Source organism: Platichthys flesus, chromosome 16 (assembly GCF_949316205.1).
Source record: "Platichthys flesus chromosome 16, fPlaFle2.1, whole genome shotgun sequence".
NCBI classification, from domain to species: Eukaryota; Metazoa; Chordata; class Actinopteri; order Pleuronectiformes; family Pleuronectidae; genus Platichthys; species Platichthys flesus.
In genome coordinates this window covers 21514972-21530432 of record NC_084960.1, presented here as the reverse complement: position 1 = coordinate 21530432, position 15461 = coordinate 21514972, and the positions used below count along the sequence as shown (strand labels likewise).

General features: G+C 38.8%; 2 protein-coding genes across 2 annotated transcripts; both read right to left on the bottom strand.

Annotated features, from left to right (window-relative positions):
* Positions 1 to 643: 643 nt before the first annotated feature.
* LOC133971025 (odorant receptor 131-2-like) lies at positions 644 to 2391 on the bottom strand. Its single transcript, XM_062408193.1, has 2 exons — positions 2236 to 2391; positions 644 to 1462 (listed from the first exon to the last, which is right to left on the bottom strand). The coding sequence occupies exons 1-2, from the start codon at positions 2389 to 2391 to the stop codon at positions 644 to 646; spliced, it is 975 nt and encodes a 324-aa protein (XP_062264177.1).
* Positions 2392 to 12060: 9669 nt separating this feature from the next.
* On the bottom strand, positions 12061 to 14499 carry LOC133971022 (odorant receptor 131-2-like). Its single transcript, XM_062408188.1, has 3 exons — positions 14487 to 14499; positions 13701 to 14047; positions 12061 to 12510 (listed from the first exon to the last, which is right to left on the bottom strand). The coding sequence occupies exons 1-3, from the start codon at positions 14497 to 14499 to the stop codon at positions 12061 to 12063; spliced, it is 810 nt and encodes a 269-aa protein (XP_062264172.1).
* Between the last annotated feature and the right edge of the window lie 962 nt (positions 14500 to 15461).

Sequence of the window (15461 nt, the reverse complement as noted above, 5' to 3'; positions counted from 1 at the left end):
GTGCTTGTTCCACCCATGTTTAAGCCCAATGAGACGAATTGTGATTTGTGAATATGGGCTATACAAATACAATTTTATTGAATGATTCATTGATTGTTCTTCTTCCCTTGTAGCTTTTTTCAGTTTTTCTACGGTTCTCCTTTCTGATCGTTTCCCAACCTCAGCCATGAGGACAAAAGCAACTTCAAGAAGTAATAATCTCTAAAGACGAGTGTGCTTCAGCTTCCTTTCCACGACTAGCAGGCTCCTCACTGTACGGTGGTTTGCATGTAGAGAACAATCTATCCTTCAGTGTGTAAAGTGGAGCTCTGACTGTGTCGTCCAACTCAATGAACTGAAAAACACTGGATATTACCCATGATCCTCGGCTTCCCGAACCATAGATCTGGGTTAACAACTCATATTTTAACTCAACAGTTCTGTTAAAATCAATGTTGTACCTTAGAATTTTTCAAATGAAACCCGACGAATTTTAAATGTTCACTTAAAGTTAGAGTTTTAGTATTTGTTGATTTTAACGGTATTAGTCATATGATTTAAAAATTGAAAACATAAACACAAGAATTAAGAACAAAATTGCTGACACATGGTTTCTCTGCTCGATATTGATATTAGACGTTTGCGGTTTGTCACTGTGAAGCTGTCACTTCAGTTTAATCATAACTCTTGGCACGGTGACGTTTTTCCGCTGGTTGTTGCTCGTACTGACTTTACACACCAGGTACCTTCTCACATATCTCCTGAAAAGCTGGTCTCGCAGTCCGTAGACGATGGGGCTGACAAAGCGTGGCAAGATCTGGGCAATGACGTAGGAGGAAAAGCGTATGGTCGAATAGTTCTGGGGCAGCAAGTAGATCAGACATTGTTCAAACATGGGTCTCACATAAACCATCATGCATAACAGCAACTGAAAACCATGGAGAAGAATAGTGTTTCTGGCTTTTTTAAAGTCTGCAGTCGCTCCCTTGGCAGTGAACACAATCCTGAGGTGTGTGTAGAAGAGCGAGAGCCAAACGAAAACGAGACAAACGATGTGTGATGCGTCTCTCTTCTTCAGGCTGTAGGTGCCCCTGAACACCATGTCCCTGACACAGAACGCCCTGGAGTGGAAGAACTGCAGAGGCTCAGTGATCAGTAGGATGAAGAGGTCGGGTAGGATAGAAAGAGCACTCACAGCCCAGATCAGACCAATCAGGATGTAGGTGTTCCTGACGGTGCAGATCTGACTGTGGCGGAGGGGGATGCAAATGGCGATGTAGCACTCCACCGCCATTCCAGCCAGGTTCAGCGGGGTGTTGAGGGTGGTGGTGATGGTAATGATGAGCAGGATGAGGCAGAAGGGGACATTGATCTTGTAAAGGGCATAGCTGATGATGTGGAGGAGGGTGGACAGGGCCAGCTGCATCATGTCGTTTATCACCAGGTGGATGAACAGAATGTATCGAGGGCTCGAATTGAAGATCTGTGAGGGGAAAACAGCAGGCGAATAAAAGTTACTCTCAACAAGTCACAAAAACAAACTTATAGCTTAAATATAACTCAAATATTTGGTTACTTTCTGAAGATTAAGCGAGACCCTGAAGACATCTGTGATGCTCTTAAATCTCTTAAAGACACATTTTTATTATTGTGCTCCCGGAGAATATGAACTCACCTTCCACTTTATAATTCCTTTTCTAATAATTTCAGTTCTTCTCCGTAGCTTCTTCTCATTATTTTATTTATTTTTTACCAGTCTATTAACCTGTTTTCATGTCTCAGTGAATATGACTGAGACATGAAAACAGGAATCCAATTAATAAAATAATATTATTTAGTTTTGCTTTGAAGAAGCAACTTTATTTTTCTAATAGATATTCTTATAGTTTTTTGTTCCCTTTATTCGGCTGATTAAATTCTTTGAACCTGGATATTGACGTGTGGCATACGGTCTCTTTCTCACTCTCAAAACCAAACATGAAGCTTGTTCTCAGTCTCAGCAGTTTGTCCTCTAGAGGGTTATTAAAGATGCTGCTCTTCAGGTGAAAGTGATACTTTGTCATGTGTTTAAATTATACTTCAGAAAAAGGTCTTCACCATAGTTTGTTCTCTAAGAGACAATACGCTTTTAAATACATTTGCTCTTTATCTTCTGAATATTTTAAATAATCTGTTTGGGAAAATTAATAATGAATCGTTTAAATAAATACAGATTTGAAGTTTACATTCATGTTTGAGTTTTGTATGGGAACAGACCTGGTGCTTCCTGAAGGTGTGAACTAGAGTACTATTGATGTAGTTAATGGAAATGCAGAGCACCGTCACGATCACATTCTTAGTCACAGCTGTGGTGAAGGTGTCTCTCTCCACTGCATTCACGACAAAAGAGCCATTAACAGATGATAAATTCATGTCTAGAATGGCAGTCTGAAAAAACAAAAACAATATTGAAGGTTATTCTGTGAGCTCCAAAGTGTCACATATTCTATAAAATATTGTTTTCTAACAGCAAACTCTGTACTAGGAAACATGCCACGAAATGTTGAACTGCATAGATTACAATGTCATTATCTAAATCTTATGTGTCACAAACTCTTTAACTCATTCTGAAGCTGTTTCAGATCTTTTGGAGCGAATAGTCAAATTAAACCCACAGCTGTCTTTATCTGAGAATTTAAATATTTTAAAGACAGGAACTACGACCACTTTAGAAAAACATCTGTCTCTTTATCCTGTAAATTACATTTCAAAGAAAATTTGTTAACAGAGCAACACAAACTTCAAGAAAATCCCACAATCGTGAATCTAATAAAGTAAGTAACAGAAGAAAGCACATCACACAACACATAGCAATATATGATGAGTCAGTATTCAGGTCATTAGGCATGAAAAGACAGATCATACCCAGTATGACAACACACATCAGCATCTGGTTAAAACCTGCTGCAGGTGCTGATGTCAAGAATTTATATAGGTTTATAGATGACACATGGGACTATTGTGTGTTCATGTTATGTTCATGGTGAGCGTTTTTTAAAGGAATAATTTCAAATAGGGGCAACTTTCTTAGAAAGACAAAAACAAGAACAAGTGCAGTTTAAACTTTGTGCCTTAAAACAGCTCTGATCAATATTTGTAATTTTTATTTGAATATGTTAAGTGACAATGTGCCTCTGTGATGAACTGAATCTGTTGCTCCACTCAGCTTAATGTAGTTCTGCACAGAGTTTCCACTCTGCTCTACACAGAGTTTCCACTCTGAGTTCCCACTCTGCTCTACACTGAGTTCCGGCTCTGCTCTACACTGAGTTTCCACACTGCTCTACATTATTAATTAATACCATACTTATCAGAAACACTTGAACAAACACCAGTGTGATGAGAACTACCTGAAATGACAGGAACCAGAGAGATAAGCATTTGTATCACATGTGCTATGATTTCTTCTTTTGGTCCATGTCCCATCTGCTTACATGGAGGAGGCAGGTTTATGAAATGTACTGCAGTCAGCCACCAGGGGCATTTTAGATGATTTGGCTTCACCTGCGGGGAGCTGTCATGTTGTCCCTGGTTATGACAGTAGGGTAATACATTGAATGTATCCTCCCTCCTTACTCTACAATACAATACAATACAATACAACACAACCCGAGACGAGACGTGTACGACCAGGACATCAGGATTCACGATCCGACAAATTCCGTTCATACTAAATACATGTTTGTATGAACCTAAATCTGAATTCTGCAGGTTTTTATAAAGATCAGTTCTACATTTGAGTGATTACCCATATGGAAAAGATATAGATAAATCTTATAAAATTTGTATGTCTTCTGTCTGAAACTTGTATGTAAAGCATACAACAGTGAAACCAGATATAAGATCCTTAGTAAATTTGAACAAAATGAAACTTGTATGATTTGGGTATTTATAAGAACTATATATGACAGTAATGTTGCATACAATATCCTTAGTTGGAAAATGTAATATCAAACTTATATAAGTTGGACAATCATCAGTGAAACTAAACTGTTGCAAACATTATAGAAAAAACTTACCAAATTTACTTGTGGTGCCACAAATGTGAGACATTCAAATAAACAACATGATTTGACAATGAAATTACAGGGAAATCACGAGTCGACTAAAAGCAGGTTTTCATGCAAAATATTGTTTAACATTTTAGGAGCAATTATATACAATCATATTCATTCCATTCTTGTTGTAGAAATATTTTAAATTTTGCACAAGATCAGCAGATTACATTAGAACAAGAATTCGAATTGAATTTGTTACAATAGAAATTTGGACAAATATTTCCTTTTCTGCTCAGAAACACAACAGCAATAACTCCACCTTCACAGTTAACACTCAATCATTTACAGTAATACATATTCAGTAGCCGACATACGATCGAGTGGGACTGTGGACACTGTATGTACATACATGGTCTAACTATCAGTGTGGCATTTATGGCTTTGTGAAAGCCTGTGGGAAAGTGAATAGTTGACATGTAGCTCAGTTGAGTTCTGATTATAGAACCTCTGGCCAACTTCTGCACTGTACAATTGCCATATTTTCCTATGGCATATACACATTCATCACCCATGTCAATAAAGTGTGAGACTGTAAAAATACTTCCATCCTTCAAAAGCACAACAGAGTTGTTTCTTTGTTTTATTTTGCTGTAGGTATGACCATGAACAACACCACCATTTACAGCAATTCTCTTGTAGTAACCCACCACAGAGTTTGTGGGAACCTCTCTCACTGTGTGGAGAGCAGCTTGGTCACCAAGAGATATTAATCTCACATTTGGTGGACCAAGTGCAGTCACCTCAGTCAACTTTTTATACTTCTTGACATGCTGGTTTCCCTGTCTCATTTCATTGCAGAAATCTTTAAATTCTGCCGATGCATTTGAGACCCCAACAGAATGCTTATGCCCTCTATCAGTAATGCCCAATGAGAGTGATACCTCTGTGGAAGTATGCCTTTCAGAACTGGCAAGCTGTAGTACAAAAGCCAGTGCTGCCACTCATGGGCTTTCCAGAATTTGCGTTCTATTAGAGATCTTGGAACTCGAGCAACAAACTAGAAACCACATAACAGTATATGTTTATCCCTACTCTCAGGTGGTATCTCATTAACACAGCATTATATATGCCAAATACTAAATTTGGAGGACTGAAAAACTGGTATACCATCACAGTTGAATGTAAGAGACAGAAAATCCTCTTTACAGTTATTTTTCAAAGTCTGATATAAGGTGCCATCACATATGTCATTTATTACATGCTTTGTACCAGCATCAGCACAAAAACATAGATCATGCATACCCTGGTTCTCAAGAATGTCTTTCAGCTGATCCTTCAATGGCATGTGAATAAAGAAATGTCCTTCCTGTAAACCGGCTTTCACTGTCATGAATGAGGAACATGACACACATTTGAGTGTTTCTTCCAGAGATTGTGAAGAACCAATGTACTTAGTACAAACACTAAAGTAATGGTGTCGTTCAAACTGATGTGTAATACCAGCTAATGGTTTCTCCAGAAAATACTTGCTTGTTGGAACTGCACTAGTCCGAGCAGAATGCAATTTGAGCAGTTTCAGCAGGTCTTCCATTAAGACACCTGTTGTGTTGTGTCTCAATGCAAAGGAGAGAATCGAGATGATGCTTTGCTCTTCTGTTAGTCCATGGGAGGAGTGGACATCATCAACTTCTTGAGGGACATTGTCCTAAATGATAGTAAGAGAAGCACTGCATTGAAACTGATCAGGTTTCCCTTGTTTTGCTCATAACCTTGTTTTGGCAGACTGCACTTAGTATGGAAGATAAACAGAAGCTACAACACATGAGAAAGAGAAAAAAAGGGGATGATAGAAAGTGTACACGTTAATAAACTACAGAATATGTTACAGTTTGTCTAATGACAAATTAATCTAATGTGTAATCAACCTCTTATGTAAATGCTTAAGTTTTGTCTCACCTGCACCATTGTGAAAGATTCTGCTCTTTGTTCTTGTCTTTGGCTGCCACCTTCATTGTTTTCCTGAAAAGGACAGAAATTAACAACTCATTAAAGAGAAAGAGAGAGATAGAGGTGGAAAAGATTATATGACACTGCAGTTTTGTCTCACCTGTGGCACTGTGAGAGGTTCTGCGCTCTCCTCTTCTCTCTGGCTATCATATAAACAAAGAAACAACGTAGATAATTGTAATTTGACTGTAAGAGTATGCAACAGAGGTAGAGTTGTCTAATATTGTTATGGGCGGCTGGAGAGAAGCCGAGCTCACTTGAAGACATCTGTGAACTCTACATCTCTCTCTTCTACACTGTGATGTATCAGTGTAGAAGAGACTTGGTGTGCACAGAACAACATAAGAATGAAGGGATGACGTCAACTTATAGCCTGGGCACCTATATACAGATTTTAAAAGCCAGGAGAAAAAGGTTACATAAATAAATATGGAAATATGGAAAAGAGAGAGGGGAGGTTGTATAATCCTGTAATTTATTTCTCACCTGCTGTGGTACTGTGAGAGGTCCTGCACGCTGCTCTTCTCTCTGGGTATTATATTCATCATCATCCTTAAAATGGTATATCAAGAACTCGTTTGAGACAGATTTCACACAGCTCCCCAGGAAACAATTAAAATGCAGTTTTTCTCCCTTTCCATATTGTTAACTGGTTGTTTTTGAACCACAATAAGATAGTGCTTTGTTTATCAGTTAAAAACAGTTCATTTTCTTCTTCTAGTCAATGTTTCACATTTACTCTAGTAACATTTTGGATAACTTAATTATAACAGAAATAATATGAAGTGCATTTTAGGTTTTCAAATACTAGGATTTCCTTCTCACAACAAATGCACAGAATTCACCATTCATGTGGCAAACATCATGTAGGCCATTATGCTACCACTGTAATTCGTGCTCATTGAGAATACATGTACCTAAGTGTATGAAGTTTCATACTTTTCATACTTTTGTGCAAAAGTGACACTTCAGTTTACATTGGTACACATAACCTTGACTCGGGATTGAATGATTATAGTGCAGGGAGAAACAGTTCCATCTCGTCAAAGTCCGTGTAGGAACGTTTCTCCGCAGCCAGTCTCTTTCTGTTGTGTTAGGTCTCACGACTTTTCTTTTCGGCATGTTTCTAAAGTAACAGAAGCCAATTCGACGATCGGTTTACCATTTCACCCAGGAAGTTAAAAGTTTGTTTTTATCCCTGAGAGCGCCGATTTGCTGGGAGTATCAGGATACGTCCAATCAAAGACAGCGTAGGGCGGGTCATGCCCATCATGCCGGTCAGACCGAAGGTGTACCTGGCAGCTATCAACGTGAGGCCCTGGCACATCACGCGAGAGTGCCTTATTTTAACGGTTGACGGTTGACAGTTGATATTTGACGGTTGATGCTCTCTCTGCATATCATCATCGCCCGATGGATACACTGCAGACATATGAACCTCCCGTTAGTGGTCAGTACATACGAATGTACTGACGAATTTTGCGTACATCGGATTTTCTGTTTATGTAGCGTTTGCTAAGTGATAGTTAGCTTAATGCTAAAACACATTAAACCAATGAAATGTGGGAATTCTCAGTTTAGAAGGCAGAATTGTGCATATGAAATTTCACTTGCCTAAACCTACAGATACCCTGTAAAAAATTATATTTTTTTTTTAGGTGACATCTATTTTCCTATTTTGAGGTGACCAAGTTTTTCAGTTGTATCATGTAAATCGAATGTCAGATTCTCTCTCTCTCTCTCTCTCTCTCTCTCTCTCTCTCTCTCTCTCTCTCTCTCTCTCTCTCTCTCTCTCTCTCTCTCTCTCTCTCTCTCTCTCTCTCTCTCTCTCTCTCTCTCTCCCATAAATCAAAGGATCTCACAAGGAAAGACCCTCCAGAGGAATTCCTTGTAATGTACAGTGATTCACCGCCCTCAGTCATTCATCATGATAAAAGTCTGCAAAAGACAGTGGTTGAATTAAAGCGGGAGATCCAAGACCTGAAAGAAGAGAATGCCAATTTGAGGGAGTTGCTTGTCCAAGGTATCACTTCTTATCAGTTATTTAACAATTAGACAACCAAAACACTTAAAAAAATCCCTTTAGCCTACTTTACATTGTACTAAAGAATGATGTTCCATTTTTGTTTGCGATCTGCTATGGATAGATGTGCCTGAACTCTTCAGGAGTTCAGGCACAGTTCAGGCACACCATGAAGAATGTAATTGATTTGGCTGAACCTCCTAAGAGATCCAGTTTGGAGCTGACCACACCACGACTGCCCCCCAAAGTTCTCCGCAGTCCAGGCCTGGTTCATCATCTGAAGATTCAGTGCTGTCCCTCCCCAGATCTTCACCGTCCAGCTCCACATCAGAATCTGTCATTCCATCATCTAGGTAATTGATTTTTAAAGAATAATTATATACAGTGCATAAATTGGATCTACTGCCTCTCAGATGTACATGTATTTCTGTTTTAATGTCTTCAGTCTCTAGGAGTGAGCAAATTATATTTGAACCCTAAATACTCATCATGTCTCCTTGTTTAAATAGGTGGAGACCCATCCTGGGACTGGAGTCATGGTAGAGAAACTGGCGTGGGCCTATGCAGTCAATGCAAATTTGGCTACAATATTTGTGAGGCATCTGCTCACAGCAGTCTTCCCAGTGGAGATACTGCTGTTGAGCAATCTTCGAGGGGGGAAACAAGGTAAAGGTTGTTTTTTTTTTGTCGAATAGCAAATAAACAAATGAACACATTTAGGAAAATAAGTTTTTTTCAGTCTGAAGTATCATCTTGCATTTGATAGAGGCATATCTTTATCAAAGGTCATACAGTGTGACGTATTTCTTTTTAGTTAAGTTCTCCATGTATCTCCAATACAGTGCAATAGAGCCGCCACCCTTAGACATTAATATAATGTCATGATGCTTATTTATTGGTTGCTTCAAGATCAATAATTGTACTGTTATTCTTTTCCATTTCCCCCTATTCTTGTGTTCATAATATATAGGTGCAACGCTTGAGAGGTGGCCTGGGACCCAGCCCTCCAGCATTGGCAGCACAATCAACGCCAAGATCACAGAGCTCCGTGCCAAAAGTAAAATGGTTTCTGTTACAACACCCCCTTAAAACCACACTACAATCATTATCCACCTGGAAGTAACTGTTACTGTTACAGTGTCACATTTGTAGCCAGGTTTTACCTGTTAGAGGGAAATTGTTTTAAGTGGGCAGGTTTTTATGCCTCCCTAGTTTTGCCCATGTTGATGTTCCAATATCAGTTCACTGCTAATAAAGTCCATTAAATAAAAAGTTTGTCTAACAGCCATTTTTTGCAGCATTCGATATTGCAAGCATTTATAGACTGCAGTTATGTAGCTGGAACGTTAAAAAGTATCATTGCAGTAGTGAAGGGACAAATTAAGTTTCGTAACTTTCATATGTGAGTAACATGTTTCTTATGAAATAATTCATAAAAAAAGTATGTAATTTTGATAATTGTATTGCAAATTTCATAGGCTAACTTCCCTTAACATACAAAAAATCTATATGTAATGGTACATATTCCTATATGTTTTTATAGAGATTTTTATTAGATGCCATTTAATAAACCTATATGAAACATATAAAGACAGTATAATTTCCCTGGAAAAAATATTCACTTTACATACAGAAAACCTACATGTAGTGGTATTTGTTCATATATGTAAAGTATATGTCTTTATAACAGGCATAGTAAAAAAAACTGCAAAAGTTATGTGAAACATGTATGAAAAACATACGTTGATGTGTGCTTTCCTTATTTTCCATATACATGGTTCTCACATGATTCTTATGCAATTCTTTTTATTATATTGTATGAAAAGAATGCAAAAGTGGCCACTTTCAGGAGTAAATCATATATGACTTATATGATGCACAATACATGAAACATAAACTGGAGGTGATGGAAAGTTATATATTTTTTTATAAGTTTCTTGTATTTCTTTTCCATATAGGTAGAAAAGAGCAGAGGAGCAGAACCACTTGCTGACCACCGGAGTAATGCATCTCAATGCAGTGGTGCTGCTTAGAGAGGGGCTGGGAGACACCCTGACACAGTAAAGCAGGGCTCTTCAATAGGCGGCCCACGAGCCGAATCCGGCCCCTGAGCTGCTTTGGACTGGCCCCCAGAGTGTGCTCGAAAAGTGCTTGAATAAAAAAAATAAAAAAAATAAAAAAAGCACTTAAATGGCACTTACTCATAGCACTTTGTAGTTTTGCTTTTTTGAACCGGTCCGTGGGTCATTTGGAACCAGGCCGCCCAGAAAGAATAAACAACTTACATTTTTTCCGTTTTAATCTGATTCTGAACGGTGTTTTATTTTGAAAAATGAACAGATCCTCTCCGTTATGACTCATGCTTTACGCAAATCAAGACGCTTGTCTCGGTCATGTCACGTTTTCGCTGAACACGAACCCATACGGTATTTGTCGGACCAATTTGTCAACAAACCAGGTGAATCCAGCATGTCTGTGCAAGGAGAAGATCAGCTGCTGGAGATCGCAAATGATGGCGGACTTAAAAGTATGTTTGAGAAAACAACTCTACCGGGGTTCTGGATTAAAGTCACGGCAGAATACCCTGAGATCGCCACAAGAGCACTAAAAAACTCTGTTGCCATTTCCGACATCATATCTGTGCGAAGCGGAGTTTTCAGTTGTGATGGCAACCAAAACGAAATTACGGAGTAGACTGGATATCAGCAACACATTTCGGGTGTTATTGTCACTATTAGCCCTAGATGGGACCGCCTTGTTGCAGAGAAACAGGCTCAGGGCTTCCACTGATTCAGCGTTGTGGTTAGCTATATTTTTCATGCACTTAATAGTTGTTTTTTATTTGTGATTGATTCATTGTTACTCACTGTTGTGTTGTTGGTTCAATGTTACGAGGACGCTGCTAATAAAGTAGCATAAGAATACACATCAGTTTCACATTTATTATTATTATATTTAAAAATTCCCCAGTTTTTATGCTAGTCGTATATCATTAAATTTTGTCGTATTTATCTGCCACACCTCTAGTGACATCGGTTGATTTTTTTTAATTAAGGAATTCATTTGTAATTTTAAATAAATTGTTAATACGCAGCCTCGAATAAATTATTGTACAGCTATGTACAATGAAGTGCATGTTTTTGTTAGTTAATTGCATTTCTCCAATTGTCTGTTAATATAGCTTGGTTATTGCTCACCTGGTTTGATTTTTGAATCCTTGGGCCTATGCCTCCTCTTGGGCATATGTTGTAAAGCTTTTACAAAATAAAATATATTGACTCCTTCAGTATGTTGTTGTAATTTCTTGTTACTGTGATCACTCATATCCTCCGGTCCCTGACTTTGCCTCAGTTTCAAGAACCGGCCCCAGCTCCAAACTAATTGAAGAGCCCTGCAGTAAAGGTTTGCCTAAGTAGAATGTTATAGGTGCAGCACACAGGTCTAAACTGAACAAATTATAGTCTGATTTCTGAATTGAAAACCTTATTTTGTACAGAACACACAACAGTAATAGTCTATAATACTTTTATAAGCACATTCTAGAAAACGAATAAATTCAGATTTATCTGATTGTATTGATGAAAAAGCAGTAATGACTGAGAGTTTTGATTTACAATTAGATAATAATAATTTTGTTATATTGAGATGCATTGACGTCGTGCATTTGAATGGTTGACAGCTAACTCGTTACTGAATTGTGAGGCAAGTGAAGATGCACATTTGTACTGCACCCCCACCTACACCTGACACCTGACACCTGCAACCAGGTCGGTGGACGGTGCCAGCTGTCAATCACACTGTGGTATCCTTCCCCCAACACATCCGGTGCTTTATGGTCTGTTTGTCTCTAAATTATCATAATTCACTAAATGAACATCAGCTGATTGAAGAAGACTTGAAACTAGAGACTGAGACATAAACTCCTGAATGTTTAATTACATTATAAAGTCAGGATGTATTTGCTCTCATATTCTAAATCTTTGTTTAAAATCTGTTTGCACAGCAACTTGAACTTCACCACGGTGTGATGGTTGATCTCGGTTTATATAGCAGGTGCTTTTTCAGGAGCTGTCTGAAAGTTTTGTCTCGTAGCCCATAAACGATCGGACTGATAAATCTAGGTAACACCTGAATGATGATATAAGAAACAAAAAACACGTGTACAAAATGTTTGGGGAACAAGTTCAACAAGGCATTCCTTATAACATGGTTTAAATAGGTCAGCATGCACAGCAGCAGCTGAAAGCCATGAAGCAGGATGGTTTTACTTGCCTTCTTTGCATCTCTATCCCCTGATTTACTCACTTTAGCAGCTTTGGCAGCAAGGAAGATCTTGAAGTAAGCGTAGAGGAGCATGAACCAAACCCCAATCAGGTAGATAAAGTAGGAAACCTCCCTCTTTTTTACACTGACAGGGTGTCGGAACAGGTTGTTTCTCTCACAAAAAATAGTAGAACGAAATAACTGTATAGACCAGGGGTATGCAACCTTTACTATCGAAAGAGCCATTTCGCCCCCGCTTCCCCCAAATTAAATCTGTCTGGAGCCACACAAAATATTTGATAACACAGGTTATAAAGTTATATATATATATATAGTTATACAATATATATAAAACCTATAGTTTGTTGCATTTATTTAATAATAGAACGAGAAAAAAAAAAATCTGTTGACATTTAACTTCTATTTTTACCTGTTACAAAATAGGAAAACAACAAACTCTTATGAATTGGAGAACAAAATATGTGTGGGCATACTTTGGAATAAATTAAACACAGAACTCAGCTTTTTTTGCTCATCTCCAGCTTGGTACTTTTCAGCAGATGCTGTGTGCTTGCTCTGGAAATATCTTTCAACATTACATTTCTTATTGTTTGCTAATTCCTCGGCACATATCAAGCATACATGTAAGACAGCATCGGTGGCAGTGAAAGCAAATTAATCTGTCCACGCAGAATTAAACTCTATTTTCCACCCAGACTTTTCTTTTCTGGGATTTATCCATGATTAGTTAACCGAGGCCAGGGGTCGGAACTATAGATTAGCGACCTGCAGGGAAGAGCGCCGTGACGTAATAGAATGTGACGCATATTTTAGTTGCTGAAATATTAAAACAAAACGTGAGAGCAGGTAAGACTGGAGGCCGACACAGAAACTGCAGATCGGTACAAACCACCTGCAGCTTCTGCTCTGATCAAGAAGCTTAGGCGCTGATCTCTGATCAGCTGAGACCAGAGAAACTCGTTGTTTTCACTGTTTCCACTGTTGAGAAGTAGCCGGTCAGTCACAGAGAGGCTGCTCCACGTGAACGTGCTCCGATCTCATTGTGTCTCTCTGAGCGAGTGAGCGGGGCTCAGGGCGGGGGGCGGAGCCCCGGCTCTGTGTGTGTGTCGGCTATCTGGGAGCGCTCACACACACACACACACACACACACACACATATTCACCCGCTCCTGGTATTTAATGATGGCCTGATACGATGATTATTTAAAAAATGAACGTGAACGTGACGTTCACTCACGTTCATCATATGAAAGAACTTATTCGTTAAGCTCACCATTCGCGAAAAATATGCGCAACGTGCACTGTACAGGGAGCCACTGCAGAGGGGCTAAAGTGCCGCATGCGGCTCCGTAGCCGCAGGTTGCCGACCGCTGGTATAGACTGTGTTGCCAGAACGATAAACACATCTGACAGAGCAGAAATTATGTTCATGGCCCAAATCCAGCCTATGAGAATGTATGTCCTTCTGATGGTGCAGAGCTCCGCATGTCGCAGTGGTAGACAGACGGCGATGTAGCACTCCACCGCCATGGCAGCAAAATTCAATGATGTGTTGAGGGTGGTGAAGATGGCAAGGGAGATAATGAGGCAACACAGTGTAGCTTGGATCTTGTAGAGAACGTAACTACAGAAAAACAAGCTCATTGTTGCAGTGAGCTGGATCATATCGTTCAACACCAGGTGGTTGAATAAGATGTACCCAGGATTCAGGTAAAAATCTGGAAGAGAGGAGAAGAAACAGAAGTCAATGGGACTCTCCCCTGTTAGTTTATCTTTCTACCTGAAATCCTTGATCATATCAATGATCATGATAATAATAATAACAGTAATAATAATAATAATAATAATAATAATATCAATAATAATAGTAATAAGAGACATTAAGAGGGAAGGTGTTAATCAGAGCCAGAAGGCTCGATAACTCGTCACATTAAAGTTATAAGAGGAGGAATTCATGGTGACGATGTGAGGATCCTGCAACTCTCAGTTACATGGAAACATTTAAGATATGTTCAGGTCGTGTTAAGATTGGTCCTGCAAATTCAAGCTTTAACACGTTCTTCTTTGGACCAGAAACTAAAGAATACCTCTGATCAGCTGTTCAAGTTATCATGCGAAGACCTCTAGTTTCAATCTGAAACCAACATTCACTCTGACAGACGTTTTTCATGTTAGAGCAATTTAAAAACACACGCCTGCAGGGTATGATACGGAATTAAAATAAACACTAGTTACGTTTATGGATTTTCATTAAACATTTTATTAACCAGAAACAGATACATTGTGTTTATTGGAAAGGATGCAGCATGATATGATAGTAAATGCAGAAAAATAATAATGAAGGCCGAGATCACAGATGTTACTCTGACAGATGTGAACTCCTCTTGAAGTGAAGGACTGATTTCCTGAAACTGGCTCTGTAACAGCAGAGCTGAATCAGTCCTTTTGTTTGACAGTGAAACCATTCAAACCCAATAATATCCATCTCAAACACACACCTACATTTGTACAGGTCTTAAAGGGCTCTTCAAACTCACCAAATATGGTAAATTAAATGACACAAGCTTGATGTAGGAGACAAAAGGCATTATTGTTGCAGAACAAATGCTGTGGTTAGATATTATCTGAACATGCATTTAAAAAGGTTCCAGCATTATACTATGTGATATTGAGATACTGCAATGAGACTGTGGGATATGATTAACAACTCAAATAAGCCTGAGGGCAGATCGTTAGCTCTATATTTGGTATTGAGCTGCTGTATCATGCAGAATGAAACATGACGTCATGATATCACGCTTGTGTGAGTGAACATTGCTTGTTGACAGTATCAGTCAAAGTGGTGGGGCTTTAATGTGTCTTGTCATTGATAGTTCAAAAATTGTTATACATGTCATTGATTAAAGAAACTGAATGGGTTCTGTCCGTACACATATCACATCCTTCCACCTCCTTGCTGCGGTAGCTAGAATATCACTCAGAAGAGCTCGTACCTCTGAGGCCCTTTGTTCCAATCAAGCCACACCAAATGACTCACACTCATAGAGATCAGTTCTATAAATATGTGTGAGTTTCAAACATACAAATAAACAATCAAGAAAGGCTGGGGCAAAAACATGATCTCCTTTGCAG

What these genes read in the sequence shown, in the direction of transcription:
- LOC133971025 (XM_062408193.1), bottom strand. Translation starts at nt 2,391, where the DNA reads ATGAATTTATCATCTGTTAATGGCTCTTTTGTCGTGAATGCAGTGGAG. An exon ending in ACACCTTCAGGAAGCACCAG is followed by an intron (nt 1,463 to 2,235) that starts GTCTGTTCCCAT and finishes TTCCCCTCACAG; the next exon opens with ATCTTCAATTCGAGCCCTCG.
- LOC133971022 (XM_062408188.1), bottom strand. An exon ending in TGGCAACACAGTCTATACCA is followed by an intron (nt 12,511 to 13,700) that starts GCGGTCGGCAAC and finishes TGGTCTATACAG; the next exon opens with TTATTTCGTTCTACTATTTT.